Source organism: Carcharhinus amblyrhynchos, chromosome 7 (assembly GCF_965287045.1).
Source record: "Carcharhinus amblyrhynchos chromosome 7, sCarAmb.v2.hapA, whole genome shotgun sequence".
NCBI classification, from domain to species: domain Eukaryota; kingdom Metazoa; phylum Chordata; class Chondrichthyes; order Carcharhiniformes; family Carcharhinidae; genus Carcharhinus; species Carcharhinus amblyrhynchos.
Window position 1 is genome coordinate 82,396,377 of NC_137330.1, and position 21,774 is coordinate 82,418,150.

A 21,774-nucleotide genomic window follows, 5' to 3' on the forward strand; every position below is an offset into this window, starting at 1 on the left:
TCTATGTGACTGTGACAAAGTTAATCTATCTCCCCTCTTTACCTTCTGACCTGACACTATGACACTAAGTCCTAGACACTAAAAACAAAGAATAAAGGACAAAGAGCAAAGAACAAAGAAAATTACAGCAGAGGAACAAGACTTTCGGCCTTCCAAGTCTGCATGAGTCATGCTGCCCTATTGATCTAAAACCCCCTACCGTTCTGGGGATCATATCCCTTTATTCCCATCCTATCTATGTATTAGTCCAGGCACCCCTTGAAACTCACTTTCGTACCTGCTTCCATTACCTCCCCCAGCAGCGTGTTCCAGGTACCTACCAACCTCTGTAAAAAAATTTGCCTCGTACATCTCCTTTAAACCTTGCCCCTTGCACCTTAAACTTATGCCCCCTAGTAATTGACTCTTCCACCCGGAGAAAAAGCTTCTGACTACGGACTCTACCCATACCCCTCATAATCTTATAGATTTCTATCAGGTCGCCCCTCAACCCCTGTCATTCCAGGGAGAACAAAACAAGTTTCTTCAACTTCTCATGGCTAATGCCCTCCATGCTAGGCAACATCCTGGTAAATCTTTTCTGTACCCTCTCCAAAGTCTCCACATCTTTCTGGTAGTTTGGCGACCAGAATTGAACACGATATTCCAAGTGCGGCTAACTAAGGTTCTATAAAGCTGCAACATGACTTGCCAATTTTTAAACACAATGCCCCAGCCACTTTCAGTGACTTGTGTCCCGTAGACCCAGACCCCTCTACCTATCAATACTCTTAAGGGTTCTGCCATTTACTGTATTTTTCCCATTTATGTTAGACCTTCCAAAACGCATTACCTCACATTTGTCCAGATTAAATTCCATCTGCCATTTCTCCGCCCAAGTCTCCAACCAATCTACATCCTGCTGTATCCAGTGAAGTCCTCAGCACTATCCGCAAATCCACCAATCTATGTGTCATCTGCAAACTTACTAATCAAACCAGTTACACTTTCCTCCAATATATCACAAACAGTTAAGATCCCTGAGGAATGCCACTTGTCACAGCCCTCCATTCAGAAATGCATCCTCTGTCTCCTATGACTGATCCGGTTCTGTATCCATCTTGTCAGCTCATTTCTGGTCCTGTGCCACTGCACCTTTTGTACCAGTCTGCCATGAGGGACCTTGTCAAAGGCTTTACTGAAGTCCATGTAAGCAACATCCACTGTCCTACCCTCATCAATCAACTTCATCACTTTTTCGAAAAACTTCATCAAGTTAGTGAGACACGACCTCCCCTTCACAAAACCATGTTGTCCTTTGCTAATATGTCCATTTATTTCCAAGTGGGAGTAAATCCTGTCTTCAACAATCCTCTCCAATAATTTCCCTACCACTGAGCACACTATCCTTCTCTAATGCCTCTCTACTGTCACTCAGTTGTAAGGACTGCTCCCACCTTGTTCCATTTTTTTTCAAATGTTAGTCAGAATATCACTTGCAATGGCTTCTCTTCCTGCCCCTGCTACCTCCAGTTTACGTACACCACATATTTCGCATCTATATTCTGTCGCTTGATGACATCATTTGAAAGCACAGTATGAATTTTCACATGTACACTGATGACACATAGCCGTACCTCAATAACTCCTCTCATGGCTCCTCCAGACTTGGTAAATTATCTGACTGTTTATTCAACATCCAAAATTGGATAAGCACGTTTTCTCCAATTAAATATTGGGGAAAACCCATGTCTGCAAAATCTATTCCCCGGCGGCTGACAGTATTCCTGTCCCAGGCAACTATCTGAGACAACCATTCTGTAAGCATTCTTGATGTCTTACCTGATGTTGAACTAAGCTTCTGGTCACATATTTACATCATTATGAAGACTGCTTTTTCCCTGGTTCTATCTTATGGAATATGAGAAAACATTTACAGTTGGAAAGTAGCTTATAGTGCAAGTTCGAGTGGATATTGGGCAAGAGATGAAGGGGGCGGTAATGAACACACTGCTTAGAAGAATGTTGGAAGCAGAGATGATTAATGATTTCAAAAGGAAATTGGCTAGGCACTTAAGGGATGTAAACTAGCAGGGTGGCAGGAATAGAGGAGAATGGGACTGACTGGATTGCTCCACAGAGAGCTGGCACAGTCTCAATGAGCTGAATGGCCTCCTTCTGTGTTGTTATGGCTCTATGAAGCTGAAGCTGACAGACAACTGTTGTGATTTAGTTGTGGAATGTTTGGTCATCTGACTAACAATGGCATTTCATATTAAAAATAATACTTCACATGAGTGTAGCTCCAATCTTTCATTCAATTTGGGATCCTGTAGTTGGACTTGTTAACATTCCTCAGGGAGATGTGATGTGAATAGAAAATTGTAATTTTTCTGTAATTTAAGAAAATAAACTATAGACAAAAAAATCTGAATATAGTAATGGCCATATTTTTCCCACACACAGTATAATGCATATCATTATCATGAGAGAAATGTGGACTGATAAATCTGACATGACAAAGAACAGATTTCACTGAGAATACTAAAAGCCATGAATTACTGTTTGGGTGGATTTAATTTCAGGGTAAACTGGGATTTCTTTCTATTTTTATTCTTATGATCATTGAAGATTTGTGAGTTTTCACATGTATGTTGATGACACCCAACTGTACCTCACCACTATCTCTTCTGACTGCTCCACTGTTGTTAAATTATCATCCGGTACCTGATGAGCAGAAACTTCCTCCTAGTAAATATTGTGAAGGCTGAAGTTATTGTATGGGTCCCTGCTCCAAACACCATTGCTTAGTTACCGATTCCCTCCCTCTTCCTAGCAACAGTCTGAGATTAAACCAGTCTGCTTGCAATCTTGGTGTCACATTTGACCCTGAGCTGAGCTTCTGTCCTCATTTTTGTGCCATCACTACGACTGCCTACTTCCACCTCCATAATATCACTTGACTTTGCCCTTTTGTCAATTCATCTGCTGCTGAAACCCTCATTAATGCATTTGTTACAGCACTCTTGCTTATTCTCTTACTCACTCATTCTGGCCTTTTGTTCATCTTTGATTTTAATCATTCTGCCAGGGTGACCATATCTTTAGTTGGCTAGGCCCTAAGGTCTGGAATTCCCTCCTTACATCTCTCTACCTCACTTTTCTTTTTTAAGATACGCCTTAAAACTTACCTCTTTGAGCAAACTTTTGATAACCTGACCTAATATCATCTTTTTGTGTCTGTGATATACCTTGTTTATTCATGCTCCTGTGAAGTGCCTTGGGATATTTTATTATGTTAAAGGCACTATATAAGTAGTTGTTGTTGTGGAAAATGTTTTGTGCACTCCAGACTGATTAACAAAAATGTTCAGTAGAAGTGGTAACTTAGGTGGTTGAAATTTGCCAGAAGATAACAATGGTTGAAATGTGGCAAAAAATTTGATTAGGTGGTTTATTTTCATTGCAGCTAATGCATTTATATAAATGTTAGCACCATAGTTATGCTCATCCACAGTATGGTTTTGTGTTTGCAATTTTCCAGAATATATGAGTAATTAAACCTCTACTTGGAAAAAGAAAATGATATGCCTGCAGATAACGTACACAGAAAAACTAACTGATAGCATGACCCTACGTGGTCACACTGGACCCTCTGGAGTGTCAAGGCGTAAAGCTGAGCCAACTGAGTGCAAGGGTGCATATCTGGGGTCTGGAAGGATTGGATGTTGGAGCCAGGGAGGAGATTGTGTAGTCGCATAGTTTTCTGTCTGACTCCATTTGTATATACAGTTAATTGTTATGTTGGCAATAAAACCTTTGTTCTGAAGCCTCATCAAGTCATCCTCGAACTTTTACACTAACAGAATTTAGTTTGTTTTCATTGGAGGAAAGCAAATTGAGAGGAGACTAATATATGTCTTTACTGAGCTATTTATCTTGGAAATCTAGCAAAGCCAAAGAGAACACAAGTACAAAACTAATAGGCATCAATTTTAAATTATTTTTCCCACAGTTAATGCTGTGTTAATGACTTCTTTAAATAAAAGCTGAACAAATAACTGTTAAGAATGGGGATGAAGGTCATAACAATAAGCATATTGAGGTAATCAAACATGGGATACAATGTGCTGTTGGGACTATTAGATTACATCTGTGGAAAGTAATCAGTTATGTGGGAATAACAGAATTGTAAGCTCACACATTCTGCAAACCAACCAATACATTTTTCTACTCATTCCACAGTTCCATTTTCCCTTCCCTTAAATAGATTTTTCTATTTTAATGCTTGAGTGCAAGGGATTGCTTAGACACAACACCCAGAAGGAAATTGCACAGCATCACATTCACATTATGGAGCCTGTCTGATTTTTCTGCACATTAAGTTACATGGGTGGAAAGTCAGTCAGGATTGTTTCCAACTGTGTCATTTTCCCTGCGTGACCTCTCTCCATGTGCTACATCCAGGCCATCCTTTACATTCAAATGAAATATGAGGAAACTGCACTCCATTAACCCCTTGTTGGGATATAGTTCCAACGACACCCATTACTAACTGACTCTTTACCCAGGCTCCCATTATTCACGTCTAAATCTTGATGGTGAGAAGTTAGACAAATTGCGTTTAAGGGAGAATGGCAATTGAATTTGATTGATCCTGTTCTTACCTTACAGCCACATACACACAGTTCCAGCAGGGGTCACTGCATAACAATCAAGAGGAAGAAGAACCAATTTCCCCTCTTTCACAATGAAGCCAATTTTCCTGCCCCCCACCTCTACCTAGGTTAACTCATTGTATTAGGGATATCCAACTTCGGTCTTGCTATTCAGTATAGTTCACCAATTCATAGGTTATCTCCATCTGCGGAGTCATATTCTGTCTAACAAACATGTACAAGAAACATGCCCACAGATCTGCATGTTTTTTTAAATCCTTTCATGGGATGCGGATGCGGCTGGCAAATGCTTCATTTGGTACCCAGAGAGCTTCTTGAATCACTGCAGTCCATGTGTTGCAGAAACATCGACAATGCTGTTAGGAAATGAGTTCCAAGAATCTGACAAAGCGACAATGAAGAAGGGAATTTTCCGGCCATTCACATCCTGCTGCCACTGCAATCAAATCTCCATTTACTGCAACAGGACCTGAGAATCCAGCTGGTGTGAACATCCAGAGAACATAGAACATTACAGCGCAGTACAGGCCCTTCGGCCCTCAATGTTGCGCTGACCAGTGGAACCAATCTAATGACCCTCTAACCTAAACTATTCCAATGTTATCCATATGCCTATCCACTGACCATTTGAATGCCCTTAAAGTTGGCAAGTCCACAACTGCTGCAGGCAGGGCATTCCACGACCTTATTACCCTCTGAGTGAAGAACCTACCTCTGACATCTGTCCTATAATTACCACCCCTTAATTTAAAGCTATGTCCCCTTGTGTTAGCCATCACCATCCAAGGTAAAAGGCTCTCACTGTCCACCCTATCCAATCCTTTGATCATCTTGTATGCCTCAATCAGGTCACCTCGTAACCTTCTTCTCTCCAATGAAAATAACCTCAAGTCCCTCAACCTTTCCTCATAAGACCTTCCCACCATACCAGGCAACATCCTGATAAACCTCCTCTGCACTCTTTCCAATGCTTCCACATCTTTCTTATAATGCGGCGACCAGAACTGTACGCAATACTCCAAGTGCGGCCGCACCAGAGTTTTGTACAGTTGTACCATGACTTCACGGCTCCGAAATTCAATCCCTCTACCAATAAAAGCTAACACACCGTTCGCCTTCTTAACAACCTTATCAACCTGGGTGCCAACTTTCAGGGAGCTATGCACATGTATCCTGAGATCTCTCTGCTTGTCAACACTACTAAGAGACCTTCCATTAGTCCTATATTCTGTACTCCAAATCCCTATATTCTGTACTCCGAGAATTCTGGCATAGTTCCAAATCAGAATGGTATGTAACTTGGAGGAGATCTTGCAGGTGGTATTCATATGCAACTGTCGTGCTTACTGTTCTATGTGGTAGAGGTTGCAAGGTGTTTTCCAAGAATCCTTGGTGAGTTGCTGAAGTGCATCTTATAGGCAGTACACACTATTGCCACTCTGCTGTGGTGGAGAAAACATAGAAACTAGAAGCTGATGTAGACCATTCAGCCCTTTGAGCCTATTCCACCATTCATTTCGACCACGGCTGATCAAGGTATTCAATATCCTGATCCCCTCTTCCCCTCATCCTTTGATCCCTTTGGCCCCAAGAGCTATATCTAATTTCTTCTTGAAATCAGACGTTTGGGAATGAGTGTTTCAGCAAGTGCACGGGTGCATATCAAGAGAAGTATAAAATTGCAACTGCATGAAATATATAAATGCAAATTACTGCAGATGCTGAATATACTGAATATATAAAATATACTGCAAATACTCAGCATGTGTGGAGAACAGCAGCCTCGCTGACCTTTCCATCAGCCTGCAGTTTTCCTCCCCGCCTCCCCTCAATTCTTGACCAACCTGCGGGAGCGGGGAAGAATTGTTTATCTCTTACATGTCTTAAGGTGCAGAGATCACCTGTGAAAGTGGCTCACTTGGCTTCTCTCCAAATGCTGAGTACTTCTGTTGTGCAACTTTGCAAGCATGGTGAAGACTGATTGGCAAGTGGTTGATTGGTTAATTAGTGCTGCCCTCAGCAAGGGGCTGAAGGGCTGGCTCGGATTGGAACGGCTCTTATCTGCTTTGCTGGTGATGTGGAGCAGCTGGAGATAAGCCTGTGCAGCAGCGGGCCTCGCGCTGAGTGCAGCTCTCTGTCTCTCTCTCTCTCTCTCTCGCTCGCTCGCGCTGGGAACCGACCCCCGAGTCGGTTTGAAATCTCGCCCCTAACATGGCCCAACAAGAGGCGGCCGGCTCGCAGAAACCGCGGCACTGCGCCCAAACTTCCGTGTACACCGCGAAAAGGGGCTCTGATATTCTCAGGGACCCGCTCCTCAACAAGGTAAAGCATATAATCACCATCATCATCATAATGTCAGCGAGGGAGGGCAGAGAGGCCGCCATCTGACCAGGGACAGAGGAAACTGACCAGTCATTAGGCCCAGGGATAAAGTCAGCTGACCTCTGCTTGACAGCCTGGGTAGTCCTGGGGATAGATTGGACTGATCATTGGTTGGCAGGCCTGGGCAGTGCTGGGGTTGACCTGAGTTGACCATTGGTTGATGGTGCTGGGGTTGGCCTGAACTGACCACTGGTTGACAGGCCTGGGCAGCGCTGGGGTTGGCCTGAACTGACCACTGGTTGACAGGCCTGGGCAGCGCTGGGGTTGGCCTGAACTGACCACTGGTTGACAGGCCTGGGCAGCGCTGGGGTTGGCCTGAACTGACCACTGGTTGACAGGCCTGGGCAGCGCTGGGGTTGGCCTGAACTGACCACTGGTTGACAGGCCTGGGCAGCGCTGGGGTTGGCCTGAACTGACCACTGGTTGACAGGCCTGGGCAGCGCTGGGGTTGGCCTGAACTGACCACTGGTTGACAGGCCTGGGCAGCGCTGGGGTTGGCCTGAACTGACCACTGGTTGATAAGAAGATTTTACTTAATATCTGAGGGGTGGGGGTTGCTTGCTGGATGCATTTCACTTTTTTTTGTATGGTAACATGAAGTGGCTGATTTATTTATTTTAATAACTCAAACTTCCTGTAAGGGTGTCAGCTTGACTGTATTCGGTGAAGAAAAAGGAGAACCTATAATTCACCTTACTGAAGTGTTGTGGGAGCTGGACTTTGAGGATGCTGACAGCTGCTGCTGTCCTGGGATTGATGACCCTTTTCCTTGGAATCCATAGGCACTCCCTACCCAAGGTCAGATCTGTGGCCTGTGCTCTCAGTTGTGGGTAGAGGGTGTAACTGCAAGCAGGCATATTGGAAACATTTTTTAGTTTGGAGTGACCTTAATGATGCAGTGTATTGAGGCTGCAGTCTCACTTGAGTTCACAAAGAAACGGATGCAATATTGATATTGGTAGTTAGGCTACAGTGTGATCTGCCACAAAACATTACACATGTATTATATTGCAGATGTGGTGATGTGTGTGGCTTGCTTTAATGTTGAGTAGGTACTTAAATCTTCCAACATTGTGGAATTTAGTTCGATTGTAATGACAGATCTACTGGGCTCCTTTCTAAATGTACAAAATGAAGTGCTGTATTAACCATTGCTATCTGTTTTGCATATGTATGAAAATCATATAACTTATTCACCATGTAGTTTGGAATATTATACTATGACTGATAATCTTTTCATAGATCTATCCAAGATTAAAATTGAATATAGATGTGGCTCTTTATCAAGTTAAAACAGTGCCTGCCTTGTGAAATGACAGGGAATGCCACTCTGATGTGCATGGGAATTTGCCAAGTTAGAAATTCTATTGAAAATCCATGTGCTGAAGGCACTTTAATGTTTCAGTTACTTTGTATTCAAAAACGTAGTTGCATAGAATTTGCTTATTTATGTTCTTGTGAATTACATATTTACAAAACATTAAAAAGTGAAAACAATAACTTTCCTTTTTAACTTTCTGTCTTTATTATAGAAAGATGAGTTTTTTTCACACTGTACTGGAACCCACATTTCCCACTCCTCTTTTGACTGCAATAGTTTTTGTTAAAGGATGTGCCTGTCAATTCAATGAATACTTAACTGTGCTGTGGCTAAAGAAGATACAGACAAGCTTCTTTTGAGAGTTTGAAAAGAGTATAATAATTCTTATAAAATGCTTCAACTTTCACATGTTCTCTCCTGCAAATAGAGTGGGAGGACAGATGAAGCTTTTTTAAAATTCTGTAAAATTAAAGGGGTATGTGCTTCATGAAGGTGACTTGGCTGGCTTCAGGCTAATCTTGGTCAGCGTTGGGTGGTTTAAAGATTTTGATAGACGATTTTGCCCTTTCCCTGAAGGTTACAGCTATGGGGTTGAGGCCTTTTAAAATTTCTGTCTGTGGTACATGGACAGTCCAAACAGCAAACAGAGTTCAAAACCAGGAAGTTGGTTAGAGAGAGAGAGAGGGAACCCACCTGGAGCCTTGCTCCTTCAGTGTCACTGTTGCTTCTCCTGTTCGACAGGCAACATTTTGCCTGATCACAGTAATTGGCTTGTCATGTAACTCTCTCTCCAACTTCCCAATGAAATAAAGATGCCCATGACTAGTGTATTCCAGTTCTGACTTGATTTGATCGTGGATGGGAATTCCCCTCTCAGCCAGTGTCACGCTGGCCAAGTAATTTTATGCCAAATGGCTTGTATCCACACAATTGAATTGTCTGTTAATTACCTGGATCCTTTTTGCTAATGGCATGGGAGATGACTCCTATTCACACTTTTTTTAGAGGTGATTTCGCGCGCACACTGCCCCCCCCCCCCCCCCCTCCGTGAGATTTTTGCATGTGGCTTCACTGAATAGCCTTGGAATATAGAAGATAATGTGATGTGAATGTACTGCCATCTTTGACTGTGATTTCACATCTTTGGGAGTGTGGCTTTGGTCTTTTTCGCTACTCCAAATGAATAGGTAAACAGTAAAATCAGTAATTTATTTCACTAAGTTTAGTTTCACAAGATCATCTTTAGTAGTGTGCCCTATCATGTTTTCTGATACTTTATTCCGTGCAGTGTTCAGTTTCCTCTGTGCCATACCTTCCAGTTCCACAAACGTCTGCGAATTTTGTATTCCTACAATTATGGTCTCTTATGCACTCCTGACTTCCCTCTTCCCACCTTTTGGTGGCTGTGTCTTCTGCTGTATCGGCCCATAATTCTAAATTTGGCATGAATCTCTCTATCTCTCCAAAACTTATGATCAATATGTTGGTTATCTACACTAATGTCTCTTTTTTGGCTCAGTCAAATTTTGTCTAACACTGCCCCTGTGTAATACCTTTTGGACAGTTTATTTAAAGCACCTAGATAATTGCAAGTTGATCTTGATTTGAATATTAAAATAAACATTTAACTATCATTCATACAGAGATTGAAAGGTTTTGTGGAAGTAAGTGTGCTCAAGATGTTAAATCTGGTCATCCTTGTATATATGTTAACTGTACAAATCTTAGTTATAATTAAATCATTGCTTGATGTATGGATGGTTTGGGATATTGAGCGATACATACTGATACTGTCAACATTGTGTGGTACCTTTGTTTACAGTGAGGCTTATTTTGTACAAGTGGAAATAATTTAAACTAAATAAATATCCAGCATGAATCTACTTCAGTTGTCATATGCTTTATCTCTTGTTTTTTAAAAACATCTGTTTATATTATGACAGAGCATGTTATTTATTTATTAGTCACAGGTAAGCCTATATTAACACTGCAATGAAGTTACTGTGAAAATCCCCCTAATCACCACACTCTGGTACCTGCTTGCAACCATCACTGTGCTGTCAAGTTTTTTTTTGTTTTCATTCTGTTTGTGGGTGCTTACATTGAACTTTATTCACTTCCACTATTAATGGAAATTGTCAGTTGCATCATCTGCTGACATGGATTTGAGTTTGCAAAACACTAATTGTAATGAAAGCTTTCTGTTGGAGTTAGATTTAGTTGGATCTCAGGATACAATTGGACTCCTGACCTAAGATTTCTTTTGTATTGTTTTGCTTGGGTTAACTGTCAAAGTGTAAGTGCACTGAAGTGGAATGTCAGCTTGGCCTCGGCTTTAATGGCTTGAGGAATCACTTGAAGCTTTTTCATAATATTTATTGAATTTTAACTAATTCAGCTGAGACTTTTTTTTGTTAAACAACTAGCACTTACCATCTCATTCTGAAGTGTAGATTGTAGTTGTAGTTGAAATTGTTATTTGCAAGCATTAGGCAGATTTGTTAAAATTCAAAAAAAATGAAAAGTGGGAAAATGTGTTTACAACGTAGCAAGCATTAGTGTGTAATTTATTTCAAATTTTGGATATTTGCTGTGATTTTTGAAGATGTCCCTTAATGTGGCTGGTGGTATTGAACACTTGAGCTTACCTGGAGGTGATGGTAATAAATGACATGCACACAGAAAATTTTAATGTGGTCTGCAAGGGTACTGCAAATGGTCCATTAAAAAGAATGCAATAATGTGTACTTTGTATATATCATTGCATTATTCTTCAATATAATTTCACAAATATCCTTGTACAATATGATCCATTATTATTCTGTTAATGCACTGTAACAAGTGCAATATATTTGTGTGCATGTCATAAACTACTAGAAATTAGCTGCAGTTTTAACGCCCATTTCAGCCATCTATATAAAAAAATGTTTAAAACGTCTTGTTTATTTTGTGGCCTGCATAAAAGAAAAGGTTGGGAACCAACAAGAAATACAGGCTGACATGAAAGCAAAATACTGTGGATGCTGGAATCTGAAACAAAAACAGAAAATGCTGGAAAATCTCAGCAGGTCTGACCGCAAGAGCTCTGACAAAGGGTCATCCAGTCTCGATGTTCTGCCTTCCCACCTCCTTCAAAGGCACACACTCAATTTACAAAATAATGGTTGGAATGTGAGTCTTCACAGGTAACTGTCAATTAGAGAGATTTTGCAAGTCATGGGGGTTTCAGGTAGTGTGACGTGAACTCAAGATCACGGTTGAGGCCATCCTCGTGTGCAGAACTTAGCTGTCGGTCTCTGTTCAGCAACTCTGCACTGTCATGTGTCACAGCCTTCTCTTCACTCACGTTGTCTATACCTTTTTGAGAAAGGATTACCTGTAAAGACTTGCATTCCAACCATTATTTTATAAAATGAGTTTGTCTTTATATGCCCTGTTTATGAACAGAACTCCCACTTACCTGACGAAGGAACAGCAAGTGCTCCGATAGCTAGTGGATTTTGCTACCAAATAAACCTGTTGGACTTTAACCTGGTATTGAGATTTCTTACTGTGCCAAGACAAGAAAAACAGCCACGCCTGATGAGAACAGAACTATATATTAAAACTTCTGCAATTGAAAGCAAATTATTGACCTGGTTGGGAAAATTAGGTTTAATAGGTGGGTACTGTTCCAGGGTCAGGGAGATGGCATCTATTGTGGACCTGTTGCAGCATTAGGTGAACTGTAGTGGATCCAGTAAGTCTGGGATGCTGGGATTGATTTGTGCCATGACTGGCCTCTTTGAAGCACTTTATAATGATGGGTGTCAGAGCCACCGGATGATAGTCATTTAAGGCATGCTGCCTGGCTTTTCTTTATTACTGGGATGATGGTCATCTTCTTTAAGTAGATCAGGACCTACAGACTGTTGTAAAGAGAAGTTGATAATGCCTACAAATACCCCGCTAGCTGTCCACACAGGATCTGAGTACTCCAAGTATCCCATCCAGGCCGGTTGCTTTCCATGGGTTGAGTTTCGAGAAGGCTGCTCTGATATCTGTAATGGTGACCTTGGATGTAGGCTCATACGAGGCTTTCAGGGTCAAGGGCCTGCTCTTGCTGATCTCTTGCTCAAAATGGGCATCAAATACATTGAGCTCATAGGTGTGCATTCATGCAGGTGGTTTTACCTGGCTTCCTCTTTGTAGCCTGTGTGTCTTGCAGACCATGCCATTGCTGGCAGCACTCCGTGTGGCTAGCCTGGGACTCTAGCTTGGTCTCATACTGTTTTTTGGCATCATTAGATCTCCTTGGATCATATCTGGCTTTCTTCTATAGATCAGCATTGCCTGACTTGACCATCTTGGACCTGGATTACTTCAGCAGGCAGTGGCTATCTCTATTCATCCATGGTTTCCAGCTGGGAAACACATGGATTTACTGCTTTGGCACAAAGTCTTCTATACACTTACTAAAGAAGCCAGTTACTGTAGTGGCGTATTCATTCAGGCTGGTCAGAGTTTTTAAATATTGACTACTGACTCTAAGCAGTCCCATCCAATTTCTTCAGGCTGATGTTGCGTGCCTTTTTATCAGATTCTCTCATTTCAGTTTTTGCTTGTAAGCCGGGAGCATAGCCTTGTGGTCTGACTTGCCAAAGTATGAGTGGGTGATTTTTAAAGCATTTGGACTTCTGGTGGAACAGGAGGCATGGTGGTATCTTGGTAGGACACTCTTGTGCTTGGCCTGATTGAAGTCTCTGCAACTATGAACAAGGCCTCGGGATATCTTGACTTGAGACTCTTTTTGTAATGGTGTATATTTTGTTCAGTGCAATCTTCACATCCGAGTAGGGTGGGATGTAAACTGCTACTACGATATGAGGTTTACTCTCTTGGAAGGTAGTAGGGGTGGTATTTTAGCGTAGGTATTCTAGGCCTGGGGAGCAGAAACTTGCCAATGTTGCCAATTAAAGGCAGCACAAGGTGGTGTTTCAGAGACAGACCCTGCCTCCCTTTGCCTTGCCTAAGGCCGTTGTATGGTCCATTCGCTGGCTTGAGAAGCCCTTTTGATTATAGGGTAGATTTGCTTCATACTTGTCTTTAGCACTAATGTGTTGGGCTCCCCCTCCATTAAAGATGGGGTTTTTGTAGAGCCACCTCTTCCAGTTAGTTTGTTTAATTGTCCACTATTCATCATGACTAGATATGATGGAACTGCAGAGCTTAGATTTGATTTGTTGGTTTGGGGATCCCTTAGCTCTGTCTATTGCATATTACTTCCACTGTTTTGACATGCAATAGTAGTTCTGTTGTACAATCTCATCCTTCCTACAACATGACCAGAATTGCACACAGTACTCTATTTGTGGGCTAATGAGTATTTTCTACAGCTCCATCATAACCACTCTGTTCTTATATTCTGTGCCTTGGCTAATAAAAGCAAGTATCCCATATGCTGCCTTGATCACCTTTTTGCTGCCTTCAGGGGCTGATGGACAAGCACACCAGTATCCCTCTAATCCTCTGTACTTGTTAGTCCTCCCAAAAATGCATCACCTAACTTTTCAGTGTTTAAATTCCACTTGCCACTGTTCTTTCTCATCAGGCCAGCCTGTCTATATTGTCCTGAAATCAAGGGGTAGTGACTAATCACTATTTAGTTCCTAAGCAGCAAAAGTTTAGTTTTACATGTAGATAATAGTGTTGTTTGAAATCAGTGCCACACTTTTAATGTGTTTGCTGCTGGAAATTAAAATATCAGGCGAGACAAATCTCCCATTTCTCATGGTGTATATTTTTTTCTGCTGAACAATCTTGAAATGTTAAACACTTTGAAGATTCGGTAACTTGTGGAACATGCATATTTTGACTGGGGCTTTGTGTAATAGTGGGAGGTGGAATTTGAAACTTAATGTTGTGAAAGATAATGCTCTTTTTGTCCCTTTTTTTGCATCTGAAAATCTGTGTGGTTTAAATGGTGCCCTTCTAACAATTGAGTAAAAAGCTTCTTAGACAGGAACTACTTTTACACTTTTTATAAATGGGAGGCCTTATGGTACAGGAACTACTTCTACACTTTAATAAATGGGAGGCCTTGTACAGTTTGACTTTTGCTGAGGTGAGACCACCCAGGGAAAGCAGTTTTGCATTACTTTTGGCTTCAATTTGGTTGTAAGTGAAACTGGTGCAAAGCCAAATCACTTGAACTTTTTTCCCCACCGGAAAGCATCTGGTGGTTCAGTGTCTTTTGTGGAAACTGACTACGCTGTCAGATCACTGCTATTGCTTAAAAACTTCAGACCATTAACATATGTCGAGCCATGTTTTAAAAGCCTTGCTCTCATTTTTGAGCTATTCTATAGTTAGTTCAATGATGCCTCCAGACTTGATTTGTTCCAGTCTCCAACTACATATACTCAGACTTAAATTCATCCAAAATTCTACACATTTGCACCATGTTGCCTTTGGCTGTTACCCCTATGCTCATTGATCTGTATTGGTCCAGAAATACCTTTTTAATGCATTTTCATCCTTGCTCACAGATCCTTTCAAGACACCTTCCTAACTCTAACTTTCTCAAATCCTGCAATTCTTCTTGAAGATCTTATAGTATGTCCCTGATTTTTATCCATCCACTATTGACTTTCTCTGACCTAAATCTGAAACTCTAGAATTAATTCCCTAAAACACGAGACATTACAACCTATGCCTCCCTTTTTAATGTGCTGCTTTTAAAACTGAACATTTCAACCAAGCTTTTGGTCACTTGACCTACAATATCTCCTTTTAATGCGGCTCTCAAACTTTGGATGCTGATTCTCGAAGAACCTTGTACCATGGCTACAGGGATGCAAGCTCATTTAGATTTTAGCAATACAATGTACTTGGTTGTTTTGAGCTGATTCTAGAATATGGTTTGGTTTTTGTAGGGCTCATGATGCATAACATAGATCTGACATCCCCATTGTGTGATGATTGAGCTAAGGGGCAAAAAACATTAATGGGGTTGTATATAGACCCCCCAAATCATAGTGGAATATAGAATTAAACAGGAAATTGGAGACATGTAATAAATGAGCATCTGTAACTATGGATGATTTTAATCTGCATATAGATTGAACAAACAAAATTAGTCAATCCCATAAGAGGAGGAATTCCTGGAGTGTATACAGGTTGGTTTTCTGGAACAATACATTGTGGAACCAACTAGATTGGATATTTGAGAAAGAAATAATTGACAATCCAGTTGTGCGAGATCCCTTGGGGATAAGTGTGTAATATGATAGAATTCTTCACCATCAAGATGGAGAGTGACGTATTAATTCTGAGACTAAGGTCCTGAATCTTAATAAAGGAAACTACAATGGTATGATGAGCAAGTTGACCACGATAGATTGGGAAACATGATATGATAGTGGGTAGGCACGGCAAACATTCAAAGATCTCATGAGTGAACTGCAACAATTGTTCATTCTTGTCAGGCACAAAAATAAAATGGGAAAGGTGGCCAAACCATGACTTATAATGGAAATTCTAAATAGTATTAGATCCAAAGAAGAGGCATACCAAATTGGTGAAGGGAAAGAAGAAACAACAGATCTGAGGATTTGAGAGCAATTTAGAATTTCCCAAAGGAGGACCAAGGGACTGATTGGGAAGGTGAAAATAGCAAGAGTAAGCTTGCTGGTAACATAAAAACTGACTGTTAAACCTTCCATAAGTGTGTGAGGAACAAAGATATCGGTGAAGACAAATGTAGGTCCCTTGTGCTCAAACAGGGGACTCTATAATCAGGAACAAAGAAATGACTGACCAACTAAACAGATGCTTTAGTCTGTCTTCACAAAGGATGACCCAAGTAACATCAGAAATATTGGGGCACACAGAATTTAGTGAGAGGGAGGAACTGAAGAAAATCAATATTAGTAGAGGAATGATGTTGGGGAAATTGGGATTGAAAGCTGGTAAATTCCCAGGGCCTGACAATATACACCCGAGTACTTAGAAGTGGCCCTGGAAATAGTGGATGATTTGGTTGCCTTCAAAGATTCTATAGAATCTGGAGCAGTTCCTACAGATTTGAGGGTAGTCAATGTAACCCCACTATTTGAAAAGGGAAGCAGAGAGAAAAGGGGGCAGCACAGTGGCTAGCATTACTGCCTCACAGCGCCAAGAGACCTGGGTTTGATTCCTGGCTGGGTCACTGTTTGTGTAGAATCTGCACATTCTCCCCATGTCTGCATGGGTTTCCTCTGAAAAATTTCTCCTTATGAGTTCAAGAAATTATAGACCAGTCAGTCTGACATCAGAAGAAAATTCCAGAGTCCATTATCAAAGATTTTATAGCAGAGCACTTGGAAAACAATGGTAGAATCAGACAGAGTCAGCATGGATTTGCAATGGGGAAATTGTGCTTGACAGATCCACTGGAATTCTTTTGAGGATGTAACTAGTAGAATTGATAAGGGGGGAGCCAGTGGAAGTGGTTTATTTGGACTCCTGGTAGGCTTTCAACGAAGATTCTCAAAAACTGGCATGTAAAATTAAAGGGCATGGTATTGGGGGTAGTGTATTGAGATGGAGAGGAAACTATTTGATATATAGGGAACAAAGTAGGAATAAATCGATAATTTTCCAAATGGCAGGCAGTGACTTGTGGGGTACCACGGGTTGGTGTTAAGAGCCCAATTATTCACAATATGAATGATTTGGATGAGGGAGGAGGATACAACAATGCTTCAGTGTGATTTGGATAAGCTGAATGAGGGGGAAAATGCATGGTAGATGCAGTATAATGTTGACTTAAATGTGAGGTGATCTACTTGGTAGCAAAAAACAGGAAGGCAGATTATTATCTAAAATGGCTAGAAATTGAGGAACTGGGACTTGGGCATCCTCGTACACCAGTCACTGAAGGTAAGCATGCAGATGCAGCAGGCTATAAAGAATGTAAATGGTGCAGGGGCTTTCATAGCAAGAGGATTTGAATACAAGAGCAGTGATGTCTTGTATGGGCCTTGGTGAGGCCACATCTTGAATATTGTGCATAGTTTTGATCTCTTTATCTGAGGAAGGATGCTTTTGCTATAGATGTAGTGCAGCAAAGGTTTACCAGACCTGAGTCCTGGGATATGAGACTAATGTATGAGGTGAGATTGAGTTGGTTAGGATTATATTTGTGGGAGTTTAGAAGAATGAAGGGGGATCTCTTAAAAACTGATAGAATTCTATCAAGACTGGACAGGGTAAATGCAGTAAGGGTGTTTGTAATGGGGGTGTCCACAGCCATGGTCATTTAAGAATACAGGGTAAACCAATTGACATGAGAAGAAATTTCTCTAGCCTGTGGAATTTGCTTCCCATGTAACTGTCTAAATGCTTTTTTAAAAAAACAAAATTGTACCCACCTCTACTACTACCTCTGACAGCTTGTTCCAGACATTCACCACCCTCTTTTTAAAAAATTGCCCCACTGGACCCGCTTGTATCTCTCCCCTCTCTCACCTTAAACCTATGCCCTCTAGTTTTAGAACCCCCTACTTTTGGGAAAAGATGTTGACTATTTACCTTATCTATGCCCCTCATTATTTTCTAGACTTCTATAAGGTCATGCCTAAGTCTCCTACACTCCATTTTAAAAAAAAGTCCCAGTCTATCTAGCTCTTCTTGTAACTCAAACCTGATAGCATCCTAGGAAACCTTTTCTGCACGCTTTTTAGTTTTCTGTCCTTTATATAAAAGGATGACCATAAATGTACACAGTATTCCAAGTGTGGCCTTATCAGTACAACTTCAAGATGTCCCAACTCCAGTATTCAATGTTCTGACCAATGAAAGATCAGCTTAATATGTAAGTCCATTCAAAAGTCTGATGGCTGAAGGGAAGAAGCTGTTCTTGAGTTATTGGGACGTGACCTCAGATTTGTGTATCTTTTTCTTGACGGAAAAGAGCATGTCAGGGTCTATCTGATTCTTGATTTATGCTGGCTACTTTTCTAAGTTAGCAAGGTGTAGACAGACTCAGAGGTTTATTTGCATAATGGACTGGACTTCATTCATGACCCAACACTTTGTAGTTTCCTGTGGTCTTGGACAGAGTGGGAACCATACCAACCTATGATGCAACCATGGTGCATCTGTAAATGTTGGTGAGAGTCATAGCAGACATGTCAAATTTCCTTAAAGTACAGACATTGGTGGGCTTTCTTAACTATGCCATCAGCATGGAGGGCCCTGGACAGGTTGTTGCTGATCTGGACACACAAAAATTTGACGCTCGACCATTTCCACTTCAAACTGTTGATTTAGACAGGGGCATATCCTCCTCTGCACTTCCTGAAGTTAATGATTATCTCCTGCATTTTACTGACCATTGAGGGAGAGATGATTGTCATAACACCAGTTCACCAGATTCTGTCTTTCCTGTACTCCAACACAACATTGCTTGACATCTGACCCACTGCAGTGATGTCATCAGCAAACTTGAAAATTGAGTTGATGGGGAACTTGGCTGCACAGTTATACGTGCAAGGGGCTGTGAATACAGCCTTATGGGGCACTGATATTGAGGATGATCACGAAGGATGCTGTTGCCAATCCTTATTACTTCTGGTCTATGGGAAGTCATAGACTGAGGTGCTGAGCCCCAAGCCATGGAGCTTGGAGATGAGTTTTGCAAGAATAATGGTGTTGAGGGCAGAGCTTTAGTCAGGAGCCTGACATGGGTGTCTGTTATCCAGATGTTCCAGGGTTGTGTAGGGCCAGGGAAATGGCATCTGCTGTGGACCTGTTGTGGCAGTAGGCAAATTGTAATGGATCCAGGCAGTCTGGGAAGCCGGAATTGATTTGTGCCATGACTAACCTTTTTGAAGCATTTCATAATGATGGATGTCGTTGATATTTGTCTCGGTGTGCGTCCCCAGAAACAGCCCATAGAGCACAGAGTCCTGCGTCACTGAGCTGCTCGGGACGAACCTCGACAAATACCACTGCATCTTACTCCAGACCTTCTTTGCAAAGGCACGTTCCACAAGGAGGTGTGTGACTGTCTCATCAGCCCCGCAGCCACTTCAAGGGCAGCGTGCAGTGATGTTGAGACCTCAAGCGTGCATAAAGGATCTGATGGGGAGTGCCCTTCTCACCACCAGCCAAGCCAGATCTTGGTGCTTGTTTGTCAGTTCTGGTGATGAGGCGTTCTGCCAGATGACGCTGACAGTCTGCTCAGGGAACCATCTGACAGGATCCACCGTCTCCTTTCCTCTCAGGGCCCCAAGGACGTTGTGCGCTGACCACTGCTTAATCGCCATGTGGTCAAAGGTGTGTTTGCGGAAGAATTTCTCCACGAAGGACAGGTGCTGCGGTACGGTCCAACTACTCGGAGCATTCCGCGGCAGTGTGGCCAGACCCATCCTTTGCAACACTTGAGACAGATAGAACCTCAAAAGGTAGTGGCACTTGCTGTTAGTGTACCGAGGATCTATGCACAGCTTGATGCAGCCGCACACGCAAAGGTGGCCATCAGGATGAGGGCGGCATTGGGAACGTTTTTCCCTCCGTTCTCTGGAGATTTGTGCATCGCTTCTCTCTGGACACGATCCATCTTTGATCTCCAGATAAACTTGAAGATGGCCCGCATCACTGCTGCAGTGCAGGATTTGGGGAGAGGCCACACCTGCACCACGTACAACAACACGGACAGCACCTCGCACTGGATCACCAGGTTTTTTCCTGTCATGGAGAGGGACCGTTGCTCCCACAAGCCCAGTTTCTGCCTGGCTTTCGCGATGCGCTTGTCCCAGTTTTTGGCACATGCCCCTGCTGCTCCAAACCATATCCCTAGCACCTTCAGGAAATCTGACCTGACGGTGAAGGGGACAGAGGATTTGTCGGCCCAGTTCCCAAAGAACATGGCCTCGCTCTTACCCTTGTTGACTTTGGCTCCTGAGGCCAGCTCGAACTGCTCGCAGACCTGGAGGAGCCTGCGAACAGACGAGGGGTCGGTATTGTACTGATGTCGCGATTGTAATTTGCTCATTAGAAGTGAGGCAAACCTTTGTGTCCTTAGCTTTTTAATGAAGGCTAGCAAGCAGATTCTGTGGCAATTATTAATTTGTATGAAATGTTGTGCTTCATTAATGCCACTTAGACCAACATCTAATAAAATGTGTGTGATAGTTTTATTAGTATGCAAACAAATATTGGTAACTTGGTGTAGGCATGAAACTAAGTATTAAAGAAAAACAGAAAATGCTGGAAAATCTCAGCAGGCCTGACTGCGTCTGTGGAGAAAAAGTAGAGCCAATGTCTGAGCCTGACTCTTCAAAACTAGATACTTTGGCTATATTCTCTTTCCATAGATGCTGTCAGGCTTGCTGAGGTTTTCCAGCATTGTCTGTTTTTGTTTCAGATTCCAGCATCTGCAGTATTTTGCAATTAAATAAGTACTGCTGGATTAGCCAAAAACTGTCAAATGAATTTTTCTGCATTGCAGTTAATTAACCCTTTCCTAAAAGACAACTTGTGTGACATTGCTTGCTGTAAGAATTGATCATCAATTTTTTTCAGATTTTGCATATGCTGGTTTTTTTTGCCCAGAAGTGATACACTCTGAAACATCCAGACTGTCTAACATCTTGTTGATCTTGAGAGCATATGTCCTGGGTATGATCCCTAACGAGTGCAAACTATTTCCTCCCCCCCCCCCCCCCCCCCCCCCACTCCCTATATCTTACTGCATTTGGTACTACACCTATGCTTGAATATTTTCAATTTGTTTAATTCCCAATGCTTGCAATATTTTTATCACTGAGCAATATATTGATTTTGAACATTGATATTATGCAAAAGCGTAATTTGCAATTCTAGCGTGTTTTAAAAGACTGATCATTAGGAATTGATGCTTTCTACAAACTAATACAGTAGAATATCCTCTGGAAAGACTTGAGTACATGTGGGAATGTTAGATCAATACAATGCCACATGTTTTTGATTTGCACTTTCCTTGCGAGCTTGTTAAAATTGCTGATTGGCTACTGGAACTATAGGAGTTCTTGCAACTACATCGTTAGATTTTGAAAAATGGGTTGCAACTTGCATTGTCCTCGGCTAAAAACACAGTATTCGTTGGTTGATTGGAACTTTATCGTTGTGCACTCTGCTTCCTCCAGAACCAGACGAAACATGAGCCTTTATATACACTATTTGGATGAAGGAATGGCATTTGACTGTAATCATAGTCCCTCACAAATGCATGCTGCTTCTAAATTGTGGTAACAGTAGTTGCTAAGAGTTTAAAGATCCACATTGTGTTCCAGTCAGATGTTGTTGCATATACACTAACAAAACTGACTTTGCATTGCAGCCAATAGATATAATCTGCCTTGGACCATTAGTTGCAATTGATCAAAACTTGAGTAAAAAGTGAATGCC

General features: G+C 41.8%; 1 protein-coding gene across 1 annotated transcript in view; it reads left to right on the top strand.

Annotated features, from left to right (window-relative positions):
- The first annotated feature begins 6,566 nt into the window (after positions 1 to 6,566).
- Positions 6,567 to 21,774, top strand: part of me1 (malic enzyme 1, NADP(+)-dependent, cytosolic) — a 468,354-nt gene continuing 453,146 nt past the window's right edge. Inside the window, exon 1 of the mRNA XM_080192688.1 lies at positions 6,567 to 6,980. Within this exon, the coding sequence (XP_080048814.1) occupies positions 6,870 to 6,980 (111 nt within the window). The 5' untranslated portion in view covers positions 6,567 to 6,869. The remainder of the gene's footprint in view (positions 6,981 to 21,774) is intronic.